Source organism: Bos grunniens, chromosome 4, assembly GCF_055505025.1.
Source record: "Bos grunniens cultivar Pamir isolate PY7600 chromosome 4, Bosgru_T2T1.0, whole genome shotgun sequence".
Lineage (NCBI taxonomy): Eukaryota > Metazoa > Chordata > Mammalia > Artiodactyla > Bovidae > Bos > Bos grunniens.
This window is the reverse complement of record NC_141168.1, coordinates 22,607,940-22,629,324: the sequence shown is the minus strand read 5'-3', so window position 1 is coordinate 22,629,324 and position 21,385 is coordinate 22,607,940. Positions and strand designations below refer to the sequence as shown.

General features: G+C 38.7%; 1 protein-coding gene across 3 annotated transcripts in view; it reads left to right on the top strand.

The window, feature by feature from the left end:
* The window catches only part of EXOC4 (exocyst complex component 4), an 802,504-nt gene that overhangs the window by 653,044 nt on the left and 128,075 nt on the right, over positions 1 to 21,385 (top strand). For all 3 annotated transcript variants that reach the window (XM_086395578.1, XM_086395579.1, XM_086395580.1), the window contains one exon: positions 4,508 to 4,663. In XM_086395578.1, coding sequence (XP_086251704.1) covers positions 4,508 to 4,663 — 156 coding nt within the window. The remainder of the gene's footprint in view (positions 1 to 4,507; positions 4,664 to 21,385) is intronic.

The window sequence follows — 21,385 nt, the reverse complement described above, 5'->3', positions numbered from 1 at the left end:
TCTGAGCCACCAGGGAAGCCGTGACTGGGAGTAGTGAATATACAAGAGAGGAAAGCAGTAGAAGGAGATGAAGTTGAAAAGGTAGATGTTCATGACTTGCTAAGTTTGGACTTGGTATTAGAATTAAGAATCAGTGAATATTTCTAAGAAGGAGAAAACAGGATTGCATTTGTACAGTTTTAGAGAAATGACCCTTCCAATGAAAGTGGTGAATTGGACTGATGGTCTTGAAGTTCCAGGCAAGGCACCCAGTTATAAGGTCACGGCCAAGTCCAAGTGAAAAGTGATGAGGGTCTGCATATGGGTGAAGGGCATAGTCAGGAAACAACAGACTAGTCAGGAAACAACAGACTTATGAGATACTAAGAACATGAAATCAGCAGGATGTGGTGTCTATGAGTGATGAGGATGACTTCAAGTTTCTGACTCAAATAGCAGGATGTATGGTTGGTCTGTCAATCAAACTAGGGAATACTAGATGTTCAGTGGGACAGGGAAGGGTGGATAATAAATGAACTCTTTTGACTCAGTTTAATCTAAATTGCTTCTGGGACTTTTAAGTAGAGCGACTGAACTGAACTGAACTGGACTGAAGGTAGAACATGCCCATGGATTGGTAGAACAGTTCCAGGGGAACAATAGTTTTAGAACCCTGACTTCAATTGATTTAATACTGAATTTTGACTTTATTTAGAAGTGTGGAGTGGGTATATTTAGGAAACCCCTTTCCTACTCCAACACATAGAAAGTCAAGATAAAAATATGACTTTAAAAATATTTTTTAAATATGTTGCCAAATTCAAAAGAAAGAATTCTCCACATGAAGAAGAATGAAACAGAAACTAAAAGTCATCACAACAAGCAAATGTTACAGTTGAGAGTCCCACCCCTGTATGAGGACAACATCCAGAGGTAGTCTTTGTTTGGGCTGCTGTAATAAAATACCGCAGACTGGGTGGCTTATAAACAACAGAAATTTATTTCTCACAGTCCGGGAGGCTGTAGTTTAAGATCAAAGTGCTGAAAGCATCAGGGGAGGCCCTCTTCTGGTTTGAAGCCTGTTTATTATATTACCACCCGGAGGAAGGGGCTAGGGAACCACATCTGTGGGATCTCTTTCGTAAGCCACTAATCCCCTCTATGAGGGCTGCACCCTCCATGACCTAATCACTTCCTAAAAGCCTTACCTCCTAATACTGTGGCAGCGGTGGTAGGATTTCAACATGTGAATTCCAGGGGGACACAAACATTTAGATCATAGCAGAGGTGAAGACCCAGTAGGGGCTAGCGTATTAACACCTACATGGCCTGGAAGTTTATCTGTGCAGGAGTTATGCATGGGGTCTTTCCACCCATATATGAGACTAGGAAAACTTTGTGCTTGGGAATAAGCCACTCTACTCCCAGGAGAAAAGTTCAGTTCATTTGCTCAGTCATGTCTGACTCTTTGCGACCCCTTGGACTGTAGCATGCCAGGCTTCCCTCAGTTCAGTTCAGTTCAGTCACTCAGTTGTGTCTGACTCTTTGCGACCCCATGGACTGCAGCACGCCAGGCTTCCCTGTCCATCACCAACTCGTGGAGCTTGCTCAGACTCATGTCCATCGAGCCATTGATGCCATCCAACCATCTCATCCTCTGTCGTCCCCTTCTCTTCCTACCTTCAACCTTTCCCAGCATCAGGGTCTTTTCAAATGAGTCAGTTATTCACATCAGGTGGCCAAAGCATTGGAACTTCAGCTTCAACATCAGTCCTTCCAATGAGTATTCAGGACTGATTTCCTTTAGGATGGATTGGTTTGATCTCCTTTCAGTCCAAGGGAAAAAGTGACCTCTAAAAGAAATCAGAATCCTACACATGTGACGTATGCAAGTAAGGACCTCAATTTATACCACTCGTGTAGGGGGAGAAAGTTGTAAGCCAGAATAAGGAAGGAAAAAAAAAACTTAAAAACTTATTTGAAAGTAGTGAAACTTAAAGGATCCAGGAGGGGCGAATGCAGCTCATCTAATAGTGACATCTCCAAAGCACAGGGCAAAATGTGGGATTCGTTCAAAGGTCAAGTCCCTCTGAGGTAGAACTTGCAGACCTGAATAGCAAACCACCCTCATGAAAAAAGAAGGAAAATGCAACTTATAGGACATTTGACATCCAGAGTGAAAGGGTTAGTGGCTCGGTCACGACCAACTCTTTGCGACCCCATGGACAGTAGCCGGCCAGGCTCCTCTGTCCATGGGATTCTCCAGACAAGAATACTGGAATAGGTTGCCATCTCCTTCTCCAGGGGATCTTCCTGACCCAGAGATCAAACCCAGGTCTCCTGCATTGCAGGCAGATTCTTTACCATCAGAGCCACCAGAGAAACCCCAAAGAACTTCCTGAAAATACAGAGCCACATAAGAACTTTAAAATCTCTGCTTAAAAATGATTCAGAGAAATAAAGGAAGGATAGAATCCGCAATACAAGTACGGAACATTTTAGAGGAAAGAAGCCAGTGGATTTGTAAAAGAGCTAAACAGAAAATCTAGAAGTAAAAATCACTGAAGAAGTTGCAAGAAGGAACAGATGGGTTAAACCATAGAGTAGATCCCAGAGGGAGACTTCAGGAATTGAAAAAGTAAATGAGAGGTGAGAGAATGAAGTGACTGGGTGAAGGCCACATTCATTTGATAACAGTGTATGTGGAGGGAGAGAAGTTTTATTAGAGAGAAATACTGCATCAGGAAAGAGATTCAGTTATTCATTCATTTAAAAAATTGAACACAGGGGATTGAGGAATATATTGAGAGAGATCCCAGATATGCAGGAAGGGGGGGTGTCACTGGAAGGAAGGGCAGAGAAAGGAGCCCCACAAGCCTAGGTAGAGGAATTATTGCCAATAAGTGGTGATGAAACAGATTTGAATATATTTCTATGGAGGATAAGAGTTGAGCTGTTTGAAAGTATATACTTCGGTCCCCTCCTTTCTTTGACAAATGGAAAGAATGTGGGGGGTCAAACAATGAGGAGATAAAAGACAAAGGTTTAAAAGATAGCCATAGAAGGAAGGAGAGAGGAAGTCGATCAGAGACAGGTAAAAAGCATGCCAAAGAACGTTGAGGATTCTTCTGACATGCAGTAGCATAGATTTGTATTCTGTAAGGCTGAATACAGCACCCCATGTATAAAAGTGTAAAGTTATCTTGTGGGATCAATCCATGTAGATTGTAGGAAGATGCTTGAAAATAACAAATAAAAAAATGAACAAAAGATACCAGTCAGAGTAATTTGAGAGGTCTCAGGGAAGAAGATTCTGTAATCTAAGTTTTGTATTGCTGACCACACTTACTGTTAGAAACCTTTTGCTTGTGGTGAGTGAGAATTCTAGAAATCAACTATGGTTCTCTTATTTATTCTAGTTTATTTTCAGAGAACCAGGGCAGTGTTGCTCCCTGCAACATAGAATTTTGTTACCTCAAGTTAGGTTGTCATGAGTCAAGGTTTTTAGGTGTCAGCAACTTCTGTCTATATACACTGTCTGTTGGGTAAAGAAGGTTTTCTCATACATCCAAGCATATACACTGTGTATGTATTGTATTATTTAGAAGGACATCATGTTCTTCAGTAGAACCATTATACCAACATAAATTCCTGCCTGTGATGGAGGAGAGAACTTCTTAGCCTCAGAGGGCTCGCCAGCTAATTAGCAGTCCTTTCATAAATATATGCCATTCTGTCACCTAGAATTGCTGAGAAGGATTTTTAGACCATTGAAATTAGTTACAGTGAAAGAAATGTTGAACAGAAAGGGAAGCTTTTTAATTAAGTTGGAATTGAGTGTTCACGATGGCTTTCCAGGTATGTTTTGGTAAGAGCAGTGTTAATAGCTCACCCATGGGCCCTATTAAAGGACTTGAAGCCTGTCACTCCAGGTCACTTGTCAGAGCTCACTAGAGAGAACAGTAATCAAAGACTTTTTCTGCCTGACATCAAGGGCAGAAGGTTTCTCTGTGATGGTGGATTTGCTTTGAATAGAGGGGTGTCCATGATTCAAAAAACATCTTCAAGTAGAGCTAACTGGTAGTTTAAACCAAGAGGTCAGAGAACAGCCTTTTGTAACACTTCCATCACCTTTCAGATATAATTCATGTTGTTGTTTAATTGCACTGTCTTTGTGGTTAACCCACTTTTTGTTTGTTCAGCATCTTTCTTGAAAGAATCCCTTTCCACTCCCCACCCACAAAAGACCTCCCATACACTTTTATTTATCCTTAGAGATTAACTAGGATGAGGGGAGCTAATTAATATTACTAGTTTCACAATTACTCAACAATGAAGAAACTAAGAATGGAATCTAGAAATGATGTTTCCCACAAAGGTGACCTATCCGTGGATGTCATGCCTCCAGCTGGATAATGGGTTAGGTTAATAAGAGAGGTGAGCATGGTGTCTTTTTCCAACAACAAAGGTAGATGGAAAATGCTGATGAAGTGTCCTGAAGTGTCTCTTTTCTGTTGGTTGTGTTCAGGGGTATCGTCCAGTCTGAAGAAAAACTTGTCATCAGTGCATCTTGGGCAAAAGATGATGATATCAGCAGGCTCTTGAAATCTCTACCAAACTGGATGAATATGGCTCAACCCAAACAGCTGAGGTCAAAGAGAGAAGAGGAAGAAGATTTCATAAGGTAAAAACGTTTAAAAAGTCCTTGCCCTTGTACGGATATGTTGTATGTTGCAGTTGTTCTTAACGTGCTTTTTAGTTCATAGAACTTAGGTGAACCTTGTAGAAATGAGATGTGCTTCCCACATTGGTGCATATACAGTGCTTTATCTCTGATTATTTCCTACATATTTTGACAAAAGTGAAGTCTCTCAACTTTATCCCGCAATATTTACCTTGGTACAATTTAAGTTATTTTTTTAGCAGTGAAAATGTGGCCTAATCTGTTGACACTCTTGAATTTCATATAGCTGGCCTGGCACAGTGAAATATTTTCACCTCTGTCATTTTAGAGCTGTGTAAATTGGTGGTCAGGTAGGGGAGAAGTGGAGGTAATATTTTGTCACATTAAAATAAATAAAATTTATTCTTATTGTCTTTTTGCCTATCCAAGTGAATGAATAAATATTAATAAAATAAAGTAAAAGCACTTGAAAGAAGCAAAGACCAGAAAAAGAATAAAAGAAGTAGTGACCAGTATTTTAATTTTAATTCATCACAGAACTGTGAGCTTGTCTCCTTCTCAGAATGTGGGCTGCAACTGTAGATAAATAGGCCTTTACTGTTCATGAAGTTAACTGTATTTGTGTATTGTGGTGCCATATCTTTACTATTTTATTATGAAAAATTGCTATAGTGCCATTTAAAACTTTCTCAAAATCATGAGACTCAAAAGTTCTTCCATAATTTAAGATAATGCCTCTTGATGAAGGTGAAAGAGCAGAGTGAAAAAGCTGACTTAAAACTCAGCATTCAGAAAACTAAGATCATGGCATCCAGTCCTATCACTTCATGGCAAAGGGATGGGGGAAATGTGGAAACAGTGTCAGATTTCATTTTCTGGGGCTCCAAAATCAATGCACACGGTGAATGCAGCCAAGAAATTAAAAGATGCTTGCTCTTTGGAAGAATAGCTATAACAAAGCTAGACAGTGTATTAAAAAGCAGAGTCATCACTTTGCCAACAAAGGTTCTTATAGTCAAGTCTGGTGTGCTACAGTTCATGGGGTTGCAAAGAGTTGGACACAACTTAGTAACTGAACAACAACAACAATTTATGTTTTCTTCCTTATATTTCACATTCTCTCAGAAAAACTTGTTAGCTAGTTACGTTGATATAAGAAAACATATACATGATATAAGAAAATACACATATATATGAATATATGTGTATTTTTTTAATTAATAGATTTTTATTTGTATAAGGGAGCAGTTTTAGGTTTGTTAAAAATACTGAGTGGAAGATGCATAGTTCCCATGTGACCCCTCACCCACTCTTACCCCCACTTTCCTCTACTTTTAATACCTTGCAGCAATGAGGTACATTTGTTAAAACTGGTAAGCTGATACTGACGTTATTATCAACTGAAGTCTGTAGTTCACAGTGGGTTCACTCTTTGTCTTGTACATTTTAAAAGTTGAGAAATGTCTAGTGATTGTATCCATTCACTGTTTAAAGTAAATGTAACCCTTTCAGTATCACTAAGAATAAGTTTCTCTGCCCTAAAAATCCTCTATGCTCCTCCTGTTCATCCAGCCCTTGTCTCCTCCAACCCCTGGCAACCCCTGTTTTCTTTTCAATCTCTGTAGTTTTGCCTTTTCCAGAATGTCATATAGTTGGAATCATACAGTACGTAGCCTTTTCATATTCGCTTCTGTTCTCTGTCATTTTGTGGCTTGATAGCTTTTTTTTTGTAGATGTCTGAATAACATTTCATTGTATGGACATACCAGAATTTGTTTATCTGTTCATCTACTGTTAGGTTTCTTGGTTGCTTCCAAGTTTTGGCAGTTATCCATAAAGCTGCTATAAACCTTTATGTGCAGGTTTCTTTGTGGATGTAAGTTTTCAGCTCATCTGGGTAAATACCGAAGAATGTGGCTGTTAGATTGTATGACAAGAGTGTGTTTAGTTTTGTAAGAAATTGCAAAACTGTTCCAAAGTGGCAGTCCCATTCTGCATTCCCACCAACAGGGAGTAGGGGTTCCCACTGCTCCATATCCTCGCCAGCATATGGTGGTGTCAGTGTTTCAGATTCGGTACATTCTTATCAGTGTCTGGTGATCTCATTGTTTTCATTTGTAGTTCCCTGATGACATATGATGTTTAGCATCATCTCATTTTTTATTTAATAAATAAGCATTTATTAAAGCAGTGACTGCTACTTAGTCACTTCAGTCATGTCTGACTCTGTGTGACCCTATGGACTATGTAGCCCGCCAGGCTCCTCTGCCCTTGGGATTCTCCAGGCAGGAATACTGGAGTGGGTTGCCATGCCGTCCTCCAGGGGATCTTCCCAACCAAGGGATCGAACCCAAGTCTCCTGCATTGCAGTCAGATTTTTTACCACTGAACCACCAGGGTAGCATATATGTGTGTGTGTGTGTGTGTGTGTGTGTGTACACATATATATGTATACATATACGTGTGTGTGTGTATATATACATATAGTAAGGTATCTATCTGTTCAGATGTTTTCCCATTTTTAAATTAGGTTATGTATTTTCTTACTGTTGAGCTATTTTGGATGCCACTTATTTAGTTGACAGATGTTTACAAAAACTTTCAGTCTGTGCCTTGTCTTTTCATTCTCTTCACAGAGCCTTTCATAGAACAGAAATTTTTAATTTTAACAAAATCAAACTTAATGGTTTTTTCAAAATGGACTGTGCTTTTCTGCTGTCTGGTTTTGAGTGTTTTTGTGTAATTCTACTGTATCACCTTAGGGTATATATTTGTTTTATTTATTTTTTGCTTTTTTAAAGGTTCCACTAGAGTTCGCAACATACATTTGGGACTAACAAAAGTACGCTATAACAGAGTAGTCCTAATTCTTTCCTCCCATCCCTTGTAACATTTCTGCCATTTATTCCATTTATCCATAAACTATGATCACTGTATATAATGTTGCTATTATTATTTTGAACAAACTGTTACCTGTAGATCAATTAAGAATAAGAGAAATAAAAGATTTTATTTACCTTCAATTATTCCTTCTTTAATTCTCTTCCTTTTTAAATGTAGGTCCAAGTCTCTAACCTATATTTTCTTTCTTCCTAAAGAACTTCTTTTAGCATTTCTTATAAGGCAAGCCTTTTGAAGACAAATTCCTTCGATTTTTGTTGGAAAAAGTGTTTATTTTCCCCTCACTTTTGAAGAATAATTTCACAGGGTTCAAATTTCTAGGTTGATAATTCTTCTAACACTTTTTAAGTATTTCACTTCACTATTCTTGTTTTATGGTTTTTGAAGAAAAGCCCAGTGTGATTTTTATCCTTGTTTTTCTGTGTGTAAGGTAATTTTTTCCTCTGGCTTCTTGCACAATTCCTTTCTTTGTTTTTGATTTTGCACTATTCAAATCTTGTATACATGTGTGTTTTTCATGATGGTGATCTCTGAGCTTCATGGATCATGGTGATTCAATGGGTGTCATTGGTTTGGGGAAATTCTCAGTCATTATCGTTTAATTTTTTTTTTTTCTCTCTTTCTTCTCCTTCTAGTATGCCCAAACATACATTATACCTTTTTAAATTGTTCCTCTGTTCTTTGATATTCTGTTCTGTCTCTTCATTCTTTGTCTTTGGATTTGGCTTTTGGAAATTTTTATTGACATTTCTTAAAGCTCATTGATTCTTTGCTTGGTTATGTCCAGTCCATTAAATAAGACCATTAGAAGCATTCTTCATTTCTGTTATGGCATGTTTGACTTCTATCATTTCCTTATGATTCTTTCTTAGAGTTTCCATCTCTCTGCTTATATTGCCTATAGTTTACATGTGCACACGTCAAAGGCACAGTTTGGCAAATTTTCATGCTTTTCATTGTGTAAGCAGTATCCAGATCAAGAAACAGAATAATACCAAGAAACAGAACAAAGCGGTAGTGAGCCTTACCGTTCCTCCTGGTCACTGGCCACCTCTTTGAAAGTTACCTGCGTCTTACCTTTAAGTACCAAGATTAGTTTAGTCTGTTTGGTTTTTTTTTTTTTTTTTAATGGAATCATGCAGCTATATATTTTATAACTGGCTCCATTTGTTCCACATTATGTTGACAAGATTCATGCGTATTCTTGTGTATAGATCGTATATCGTATTTCATCATGCGCAGCCTATGGGGTTGCAAAGAGTCAGACATGACTTGAATGTGAATACACAATGAATGTGAACACACCACAAGTATTTTTTTAATATTTTATTATTTGACTGTGTATGTGTGTATATATGCACTCATTTATTTTACTCCTGTTAGGTACACCTGGGTAGTTTCTAATTTGAAACTGTTACAAATAGTGCTTCTTTGTATATTCTACTCTCTCTTGGTAACCATATGTATGTATGTTTTTTTATTGCTTACACTGTAGGCTTCAAGTTGCTGGTCATAGCATATGCATGTGTCCAATTGTAGTGCACATGGCCAAATAGTTCCCAAAGTGGTGGTAAGAGCTTGCCCTCCCAATCAAGCTTTACAATGTCACGTTTATTTCTGCTGTACAGCAAAGTGAATCAGCTGTATGTATACATATATCGCCTCCCTCTGAAGCCTCCTTCCCCCTCAATCAGTTTTATTAGTTGTCTTCAAAAGCTTAAAGGGGAGGCCTTCTAGCCATAGTTAGAAAGAGAGAATGCTGATCAAGAGATGAGCCTCCCTATACCACCTCATATGTCTGATTTAAAAGAGCTAGAATTTAGTTCTTGGCTTTGTTCTTTTCTGTGTGTGATTTGAATTGTTACATTCCATCTTAAATTTGAAGGCAAAACAAATTATACATATTTTTTAAATTTTTGGTGGATTATTACATCCATGAAGTAACATGTTAATCTTAGGTGTATAACTCAGTGAACTGTTACGTGTTATTTTACTCCTGTAACCACCTCCCAGATCAAAATACAGAACTTTTCTTGTACCCAGAAGGTTACCTGAAGGTAACCACTGTTCTGACTTTCATCACTGTTGTTTAGTTTTGTCTGGGCTTGAATTTTATATAAATTTTTCCATATTTATCTGGTTTATTTTGCTGAACAAGGTGCCTTAGATATTTGTTCGTGTTTTTGCATGCAAATAAACATGGGTTGAAAACACATTCTGTTTGCTTTAACAGAAGAAAAATAATTTTTTATGTCTATTTTGCTTTATATGTGATTGATTCTTTTCTCTTAATCTATCACATTCTCTATCCTGAAACCAAAGGTAAGTGGAGGGGACATTCTTCATTGATATTCCAATGTGGTAGAGTTGACAGAGCCTTGATTTAGCACGTTAGAGTACCACAGGAGCGTGGCATGAGCCAAAAAGACTGAAAAATCACACTCTCCTCCTGTAATTAGTTTTTAAAGCTTAGAGGGCTATTTGGCGCCTGGATGAATATAGACTCCAGTGCCCTTTGCATTGAATAAAGGTTATGTTCCCTTCATTACTAAATGAGACCCTTTTCCATTCTCGTTTTTTAACTAAAAAAAATAAAATGTATTATTTCCTGGCTTAACTTTGAATAAAGGGGGAAAAATAGGTCAGACCAGGGCCTTAATAGAAAAATGAAATATAGCAAATATCCTTTTGTTCCCAAAGTAGCTGAAAGCAGGCTTTCTAGCCCATTGTCTTTGTACCTGTCTTATATATGTATATAGTTATCCTTTTGATATCAGTGGATAGCCACTGATAAAAGCAGCCCTGCTTTCTGGAGATGTAATTAACAGAAGAGATGAGGTGTTGGAAGAAGTAAAGGGGTGGGGAGGCCCTATGTATTAGAGCCTGTCCCCCATAATTTGTTACACCCATTTCACTCAGGGCCCCATAATTTCAAAGAATAAGAATCATTACTTTACAGCCAGGTTTGAAAATCCTGAAGTGGAAGGATGTAATTGACATCTATCTTGACCAGGAAAGTGTTAGTCACTCAGTCGTGTCAGACTCTTTATGACCCCATGGACTGTAGCCCACCAGACTCCTCTGTCCATGGAATTCTCTAGGCAAGAATACTGAAGTGGATTGCCATTCCCTTCTCCACTTGACCAGGAAAAGAATATTCAAGTGATAAAAGTTAAAGAATATATAAAACCTACAAATTGTTCTGGAACTCCAGCATGAAGCAAAATGAATGATAAAGCATTAAGTTTCTATGAAATTGTTTAATCTATTACAACAATCAGAGTTGACAGGGAGTGACACTGAATAGGGCTTCCCTGGTGGCTCAGCTGGTGAAAAATCTGCCTGCAATTCAGGAGACCTGGGTTGGGAAGATCCCTGGAGAAGGGAAAGGCTACCCACTCCAGTATTCTGGCCTGGAGAATTCCATGGACTGTGTTTACAGGCACTATTACTCTCATTCAACAGATAAGGAAACTGAGGTGCAGAGAACTTAAATAATAACGGCCCCCGAATTTGCAGAGCCACTAAGTTGACAGAGCTAGAATTCGAGCCCCAGTAGTCTGGTTCCCAGAGCTAGCACACAGTGATCATCCAGACTTAAATTGGCCAAGAATTTTACTTTTGGACATTTGAGTTATGCCTTCATTTGCATTCACCATCATAATCTTGACTGATATTTTAATAGTTATTTGCTAATGGGTTTCCCTGGTGGCTCAGATGGTAAAGGATCTGCTTATAATGCAGGAGACCTGGGTTCAGTCCCTGGGTCAGGAAGATCACCTGGAGCAGGGAAAGGCAACCCACTCCAGTATTCTTCCCTAGAGAATTCCATGTACAAAGGAGCCTGGTGGGCTATAATTCATGGGGTCCCAAAGAGTTGGACACAACTGAGTGACTAACACACACACTTTGTTGCAGAAATTTATCATACAGATACTTTTACCCTTCATTATTATTAGAATTAATTGTATTTTGTGTATTATATTTTTGCCCATTTTTTCCCTTTCAGTAACAGGTTGTTAACAGAATATCCAACTGTTTGAGGGAAAGACAGGATAATGATACCAGGAATGTACATGCTCTAAAACTGATTGTCTTACTTCCCTCTGAATTATATGTTTGCCTAATCAAAGAAGAGAAAAAAGAAAATCAATCATTGTTGGTAAAAAGAAGGATACAAAGGGGCTGACAAGATTAAAAAGATATAAAGCAAATTATGTTGGTTTCAGGTAATGTGTGATACAGACCTGAACAAGGAAGAGAAAATGAAAGGAGATTTTTAGTTATTTTTATTTAGAAGATAGCTGTTTCATCTGGAGAATCAAATGAGTGATATGTTTATTAAGACTGATTTTTGTTATTTTTTGAGCTGTATGAACTCAGTGCTTAAAGAACAGCAATTTTGGTTCCAAATATTCTTTCCAAAGAGCAAGACAATTTCTAAGATTTTATTTGGCATGAGTTTTATATTAGATGCTTAATGAAAGAATCAGAATAAAAGCAGAAAACAGGTTTGTATTTTTACTTTGCATGGACCCTGCTAGTACTTCATGCTGCTGCTGCTGCTGCTGCTAAGTCGCTTCAGTCGTGTGCAACCCCATAGACGGCAGCCCACCAGGCTCTGCCATCCCTGGGTTTCTCCAAGCAAGAACAGTGGAGTGGGTTGCCATTTCCTTCCCCAGTGCATGAAGGTGAAAAGTGAAAGTGAAGTAGCTGAGTCCTGTCTGACTTTGAGTGACCCTATGGACTGCAGCCTACCAGGCTCCTCCGTCCATGGGATTTTCCAGGCAAGAGTACTGGAGTGGGGTGCCACTGCCTTCTCCACTAGGGCACGCGGGCTTCAGTAATTATAACATGGGCTTCAGTAGTTGTGGCTCCCAAACTCCAGAGCACAGGCTCAAAAGTTATGATACACAGGCTTATTTGCTCCAAGGCATATGGGATCTCCCCGGACCAGGGATTGAACCTGTGTCTCCTGTATTGGCAGGTGGATTCTTCACCACTGAGCCACCGGGGAAGCCCTCATTCACTCTTCAAATGAAAAACTAAAATAAAATGTGAAGAATGGTGAGCCAGTCGCCTTAATTGCAAGAAAATGCTTTCAGTGGCCTCCCAAAAGCTTATTCCTTTTGGAAGCTCACAGGTCTGAGTTCTAGTCCTCAGCACTGCCATTAATTAATCATTTTGTTTTATTTGGGGTTTGTCTTGGTCTTCACACCTCTTTACTTTCTTCCTCCTGCTGAGATTTAACAATTAATAGAAGTAGAAATCTTGTAGGCCTAGGAATGTGTTTAGATGTAAGCAAGTATCAGTATTAATAAAGTAGAACAAAATAAGTGTCAGAAATATTCCACTTGGAAATGTCAAGGTTCTCAAAATAATATAAGCAATGACTTAAAAGGTTCTTGATAACTATAGCTATTGAAGAATCTTTATATAAATTTGAAGATCTGATGCAGGGGGGGAAAAGACTTTAGTTAACTCTAACAAAATGTTCATTAGAAGAGAGACATTTATTCTACTATCTCTGAAGACTTAATATGACTTTAAAAATATAATTATAAAAGGAAAGATGAATCAGAAAATATGAATATGTTGAATAAGTACAGGAGTAGAAAGTGCTTGGCAAGAATTTTTTTTTCTCCATAATACAAGATGAAGGTCATAGATGTATGTAGGACACAGACAGACAGGACCGGATGAGAAGCAGACTTAAATTTCAAAATTAAACAAAAAAGGTAATTAACTGGAGGCTCAGCTACAAACATATCAATTAATTTTCAAGATGATTGAATTAGGCACTTTGTTATTATATCAAAATGATATGACTCTTGTTAGCATAAGATTGGCAGTAAATGAAAAAAAATGTGAATCTCCTCTATGCAGTGCATAAATGCTAGTCTATTGAGACAGTTATTCGAGGATTATGATTATCTATTAGTACCATTAAAAAGTCAAAATACAGTATTTCTGCATTTTATTTTTTGTTTCATTTTAGGTCATGGAATTATTTAACTTTTTTTTTTACATAGATACACATTTAATGCCATCCCTCTTTCTCTCATCTGGAGTCTTAATAAAATTTAAAAGTTAATCCTTCCAATTTAGTCTTACCCAGCCCTTCAGAAAGTGAAGCTGAGAATGATGTTCTGTGACATTGTGTTGGTGGGCAGGATACCTGTTATCTCTCTGGGGTAGGAGCAGAAAGAGGTGTTCCTACAACAGGGGCAAACATGAATGAGATAGTCCATAGCCATCACTTGCTGTTCTCCCCCTAGGACCATCTCTACTGGTGGCTGCTCTCTGCTGCAGGCTTAATTCCCTGCCAGATGATGAAGGACTCTTGGCCTTCTCACCCCTGTCTTACTGAACCTTTTCAGGTTCCCAGTCTACCATGCTCTTTCCTCCCTCTATGTCTTTGCCCATGTCCATTCCTCTTCCTGCTCATTCCACCCCAGCTTCCTGTGCCTGTCCCATTCAGCTCTCAAGATACAGCTCAGGTATGAACTCCTCCAGCATCTCTGCCCCCGTAACCCTCTCCCTTTCTTCATCCCACCCTGCATCCCTCCTAGATTAGGAGCTCACAGTCCATGGGGGACTTAAATAAGAACTTAGAGCATAGTGAGTACAGCTGCTAGAGGCAAAGATAATATATAAATATATTGTGAAAGAGACCAATAGAAAAACTAAAAATAATAACACAACTGCACTCTGAAGGGGAAATTGGTATAATCAGGGAGTTGCCAGAGGGACATAAATAAGATAATTCCTTACCAATCATGTCCTCACCTCATACATTCATAAAATGTATATATCAGCGAGTAGTGGTTTTCACAGATTATATAAAAAGATGGATGTAACATTGAAAGAATTAGAAACAGAATTTTTTTTTTTTTTTAAGTTGTAGGTGCTTCTTTCTGGGACGAAAGTCCAAGGTGAGAAGGGGTGGGACAGGGGATCACTGCTCATCGTTCTTGGCTATTTAACCATGACCAATAAGTACTGAGCTTTTAAATTTTTATTGGTTTAAAATTTTTTTTCCACACGTCCTCAAACCCTGTTATTATTCACTGCCAGTTCACCGGTTCTCCACAAATACAGTCATTCTAACCTCTCTTTATCCCTGGAAAAAAAAAAAAAAAACTTAATCTGTCTGTATTTTTCTGCTAATTTTATGCAAAGCTTTACTCTTCTCTGTAGTAGTTTACTTTGACTTTGAGGTTCCCCTCTCTCTGTCTTCCTCCAAATCCCCCAGCAGTTCCCTAATCCCTTCCCCAGAGAGCTACCTTCAAAACATGACACTTGGTTGCTTAGCTCGAATCATTGCCATTGCTTGAAATCAACTGTTTAATGTCTCTGCTCTGAACAGATGTAAATTTTTTTTCCAAAGGAAATTGTATGGAAATTTGAGGAATAACCAGAATCATCAATAAGCTGAAATAGTTAATGAGGAAGTTCAATGGTATATACATTTTTACTTTTAAATCTGTCATCATTCTTGGTAGTTGAAAAACCAGAGTATATTTTCAATTAACAATAAGTAATTATTGGTTATTTTAATCTTATGTATTGATCATCTGTTTTGAAGCTTAAGAAATGTTCTTTTTTCTTTATTTTTATTGAAGTATGAGGTACAATGTTGATTCCTGTTGTACAGCAAAGTGATTCAGTTGTACATGCATATATATATTCTTCTACAAATATTATTTTCCAAGAGATGTTCTATGGACATCTGTTGTTGTTTATAGGAATGCATAACTTACAGTGGCTCCTGGTGGAAAAACCACACACCTCTGGAAATCACAGCATCTACAGAAAAAAAAAAAAACAAAAAACAAACTGGTACCTTATTGTGTATATCCCATGTTGCTTGACAACATCCTGCAAAGAAGACTTAGTAACCAGGCTTGTTGAGTGGCTTGGCTAAAGAAAGATGCATTCATGTTCCAAGCTAACAGAGCATTTCCCGTGCAACTTTGTTCCAAGTTGAGTTTATATCAAAACTCTGAGCGGTGCCATCAGCTTGAAAATAATGCACTACTTCGCAATTCATTCTTTTCTTGTTGTTAGCAAGTACCAGTTTTCATGGAAATTTTCACGGACTTCACACACTGATATATCAGTTTCCTCATCTACTTGGGACCCAAAACAGGGGTACAGAATGTGGAGAAAAGCCTGAGACTGAGCCCTGGCTTCCCGCCCTCGCCTGCCCCTACTTCTCCATATGTCTTTAGCCAGGTTCCCTCACTCCATCCCTCATCTATAGATGCCAACTTTTAAAAAATATGATTTTATTGAAGTTTAGTTGATTGGCAATGTTGTGTCAATTTCTGCTGTACCGCAAAGTGATTGAGCTATATATACATTCTTTCTCATATTCTTTTCCATTATGGTTTATCACAGGATATTGAACTGAATATATAGCTCCCCATGCTATACATTAGATCCTTGTGGCTTATCCGTTCTGTGTATAATAGTTTGAGTCTGCTAATGCCAAACTCCCAACCCATCCTTCCTCCAACACCCTCTTCCACTCGGCCGTCATGGTTCTGTTCTCTGTAAGTCTTGTTTCATATACCATTGTGTCACGCTTGAGATTCCACATATAAGTGATACTATCACATGGTGTTTGTCTTTTTCTTTATGACTTAATATGGTAAACTCTGGGTCCATCCAGATTGCTGCAAATGGCATCATTTCATTCTTTTTTATGGATGAGTCATATTCCATTGTATATATACACCACGTCTTCTTTATTCAGTCATTTTTAGGTAGCTTCCATGTCTTGGCTATTGCAGATAGTGCTGCAGTGAGCACTGGGGTGCATGTATTTTTTCAAATTAAGAGTTTTGTCTGGATATATGCCCAGGAGTAGAATATCTGGGTCATATTTTCAATTTTTAAAATATTCTGGGTCTATTTTTAATTTTGGGAGGAATCTCCATACTGCTTTCTATAGTGGTTTTACCAATTTACATTCCTACCAGCAGTACGGGAGGGCTTCCATTTCTCTACATCCTCTCCAGCACTTATTATTTGTAAACTTTTTATGATTCAGGTCATTTTGACATGTGTGAGGTGATACCTTGTTGGAGTTTTGATTTGTATTTCTCTAATGCTATCACTTCATGGCAAATAGATGGGGAAACAGTGGCTGACTTTATTTTTCTGGGCTCCAAAATCACTGCAGATGGTGATTGCAGCCATGAAATTAAAAGATGCTTACTCCTTGGAAGGAAAGTTATGACCAACCTAGACAGCGTATTCAAAAGCAGAGACATTACTTTGCTAACAAAGGTCCATCTAGTCAAGGCTATGGTTTTTCCTGTGGTCATGTATGGATGTGAGAGTTGGACTGTGAAGAAGGCTGAGCACCGAAGAATTGATGCTTTTGAACTGTGGTGTTGGAGAAGACTCTTGAGAGTCCCTTGGACTGCAAGGAGATCCAACCAGTCCATCCTAAAGGAGATCAGTCCTGGGTGTTCATTGGAAGGACTGATGTTGAAGCTGAAACTCCAATACTTTGGCCACCTCATGCAAAGAGCTGACTCATTTGAAAAGACCCTGATGCTGGGAAGGATTGAGGGCCGGAGGAGAAGGGGGCGACAGAGGATAAGACAGTTGGATGGCATCGCCGACTCAATGGACGTGGGTTTGGATGGACTCAAGGAGTTGGTGATGGACAGGGAGGCCTGGTGTGCTGCGGTTCATGGGGTTGCAAAGAGTCGGACACGACTGAGCGACTGAACTGAATGCGTAGAGATGTTAAGCATCTTTTAATGTGCTTGTTGGCCATCTGTATATCTTTTGTGGAGAAATGTCTATTTAGGAATTCTGCCCATTTAAAAAATGTTTTTGTTATTGAATTGTGTGAGATATTGTATATTTTGGAAATTAAGCCCTTGTATAAACACCCACCCTTGATTCTTGAGCCTGTATTCCGGTTGTGTGTGTGTGTGTGTGTGTGTGTGTGCGCACGTGTATGTGCACACATCCTTTAGCACGAGAGTTGAGTCTTCAAGAAAGTCCAATTCCATGATAAGAGGCAATTTTTATGTCTCTTGGTGAATCCCTAGGCAAAGAGAAATGTTAGAGTGACTGAAACTTGTGAGAGGCAGCATGGCTTGTGGCCCTGAGTAGTGAAAAAGAACAAAAACCAGCTCTGCTTCCATCATGGCTGCAGCTGTGCAGTGAGCACATCTCCTGCCATGGGCCTCAGTTTCTCTTTAAAATGATTCATAGAAGTTTGCCATCTTCAGGGGACACAGTCAAGGAACACATTCACAGAGCCAGATTTTAACGCAGCATTTTTCAAACTCTGGGTCACGGCATATTAGGGAACTGTGAAGTGATTCTAGAGGACTTTGAACCCACCACAGGAACTAGGATGGAGCCTGAGTAATAGTAGATTCCTAGTAAATATCTGATAATGAAGGCATGGCTTGATAATAAATAAATAACCCAATTAAAAAATAATCTAAAAAAATTAATAATAATCTAAGGGTCAGAATTGCCACTTCTCTAAAGGAGATAACACAAATGATCAATAAGCATATGAAAAGATGCTCAGTATTATTAGCCATCAAGGAAATGCAAATCAAAACCAAAAGATACTACTTCATGTCCACTAAGATAACGATACTATAAAGATTGGTAATCACAAGTATTGGCAAGGATGTGAAAAATTGGAACCATTAAATACTATTGGTGAGAATATAAAATTTTGGAATATAGTCTGGCATATTCTCAAAAGGTTAGAGTTAGTGTATGAGCTAGCAATTCCATTCCTAGTGTATACACCCAAGAGAAATGAAAACATACATCCATTTAGATGTGAATGTTTAGAGCAATATTATTCATAATAGCCAAATAATGGTAATAATCCAAATATCCATCAAGTGACGAACAGATAAAACGGGACATACCCAATGCAATACTTTTTGGTAATAAAAGAAATAGTATGCATGCTTCAATATGGATGAACCTTGAAACCATGTTAAATAAAAGAAGCCAGTCACAAAAGATGATATATTGTATGATTCCATTTATATGAATAGGAATTATACGTGAATGTCTAGAATAGGGAGATCTATAAAGGCAGAAAGTAGATGAGTAATGACCTTGGGCTGGGGTTGGAAATAAATGAGAAGTCTGATTTCTTTTTTGGAGGAGATAAAAATGTTCTAGTTGTATGATTGTCTGATACTGTGAGTAAATTTTGTGGTATGTGAGTTCTATTTCAGTTGTTCAGTCATTCACTTGTGTCTGACTCTTTGTGACCCCATGGACTGCAGCATGCCAGGCTTCCCATCTCCTTCCCTTCACCATCTCCTGGAGTTGCCTCAAATTCATGTCCATTAAGTGATACCATCCAACCATCTCATCCTGTGTCATCCCCTTTTCCTCCTGCCCTAAATTTTTCCCAGCATCAGGATCTTTTCCAATGCATCAGGTGGCCGAAGTACTGGACCTTCAGCTTCAGCCTCAGTCCTTCCAATGAATATTCAGGACTGATTTCCTTTAGGATTAACTGGTTTGATCTCCTTGCAGTCCGAGGGACTCTCGAGTCTTCTCCAACACCACAGTTCAAAGGCATCAGTTCTTTGGCACTCAGTCTTCTTTATTGTCCAGCTCTCACATCCATACATGACTACTAGAAAAACCATAACTTTGACTAGATGGACCTTTGTCAGCAAAGGGATGTCTCTGCTTTTAAATATGCTGTCTAGCTCTGTCGTAGTTACTCTTTCAGCATCTTTTAATTTCATGGCTACAGTCACCATCCACAGTGATTTTAGAGCCCTAGAAAATGAAGTCTGTCACTGTTCCCATTGTTTTTCCATCTATTTGCTAGGAAGTGACGGGACTGGATGCCATGTTCTTTGTTTTTTGAATGTTGAGTTTTAAAAAAAAATTTATCAAAAAAAAAAAATGCCCATGACCGAGCCCCACCTGTGACCAATTAAATAAAAATTTCTACAAGTCAAATTTGGCATCAGGTATTTTGTTTAAGCTTCCCTAGTTAAGTTTTTAATGTCTAGCCAGGATTATGGCTTCTGGTTTAGACTATTTTCCAAGATCCATCTCGGTATTAAAGCACCATGATTCCTTGAGTCTAGTGTTCTATGTTTGTCCCAGTGAACAAGGTGATTTAAAAGCACAAGGGAATCAACTGGTGGTCACCCCCTCAACACACCTTAATAATAGTCATGGTTAATTTCTTTGGCTGACATCTTTGAGTATGCAACCCAGAAACTCCAATTTCCCTGTAACCAAAAAAATTTGTATTTGTATGTGCGTGTACACACACACACACACACACACACACACACACATATATATATTTATTTGGCAAGTGTATCAAGAGTATTGCAAGTTTCTAAATCATGGACAGACAGTAAACAAAGAAAGCAAATGACAAATCCTTGACTGTGCTTACTGAAAGAGGAGACACTTTTCTGAAGAGGAGCAATTACTTATTAAATATGAAAAATAGCTACTCACATGATCATCTCTGATGAAAACCATTGAAGGACAGACTTGGTGATGAGTTTTAGCAGTCTCTAGGAAGAAAAAAATACTATAATCGAAAACTAAGCTGTTTTATGCCTTCCTATTTTTGAGGGCTTAGCCAGGATCATTTTAGAAGGGCAGTTTTTGAAGACCTGAGTAAAGAACTCTTCAGAATGGTTACCACCTCCATTATTTTTGACACTGACAAATTAGACAGGTTTTGAAAGTGTTGAAGATTGAGCAGTTGTAAAAAGCAGGAGTGATAGATGGAAGTGTCATTGTCACATCTCATAAGAATCACTCGGTTTTATTAGGAATTTAGGTAGGTGACCTAACCTTTTTATAGCCTTCATCAGTTTAAGCTCTGACAGATAATAGTGAAGTGATCTTTACAGGTTATCTTAACATGTCTCAGTTTCTCTACCTATAGAACAGAACTAATTAATCCCATGCCAAAGAATTTAATCAACTTCCAACTGCCTTGAATATGGTCAGACATCTTACTAGGTCTGGTATAAGTCAAGGTCTTTCCCAGAAAACAGAAATCCCTTCAAGTAATCCCTTTTCATTAGAAAAGACCCTAATGCTGGGAAAGATTGAAGGCTGGAGGAGAAGGGGACAACAGAGGATGAGATGGTTGGATGGCATCACTGACTCAATGGACATGAGTTTGAGGAAACTCAGGGAAATGGTGAAGGACAGGGAAGCCTGGCGTGCTGCAGTCCATGGGGTTGCAAAGAGTCGGACACGACTGAGCTACTGAACAACAACCAAATTCCCTTAACTTGGACTTCCCTGGTGGTTCAGTAGTAGAGAATCTGCCTGTCAGTGCAGGAGATGCAAGTTTGATCTCTGAGTCGGGAAGATGCACTGGAGAAGGAAATGACAACCCACCCCAGTGTTCTTTCCTGGGAAATCCCATGGATAGAGGAGCCTGGCAGATTACAGTCCATGGTGTCGCAAAAGAGTTAGACGTAACTTACCAACTAAACGACGACATTCCCTTAAATTCCTTCAAGTTGGATTTAAATGGAGAGAATTGGTTTCATAGGAGAATGAGGATCTGAGTGTCGAACAGGGGACATTAAGAGAACCCATAGAGCCCCTTCTCACAGAAGCCTCTGCCTCCCTTTAGCTGGAGGGCCAAGGGGAAGAGGTTTTTACTGGAACACAAATTAGTCAAAGGAATTGGAGCATGGTAGATGCTAAAACCAAGAAGGAGATGTGTCTGTTGCTGGAGACATCACTTGAGGCAGAGGGGAGGGAAAGAACAGAAAAGCCCTGGATTCCCCTTTCCCTTTAGCCCTC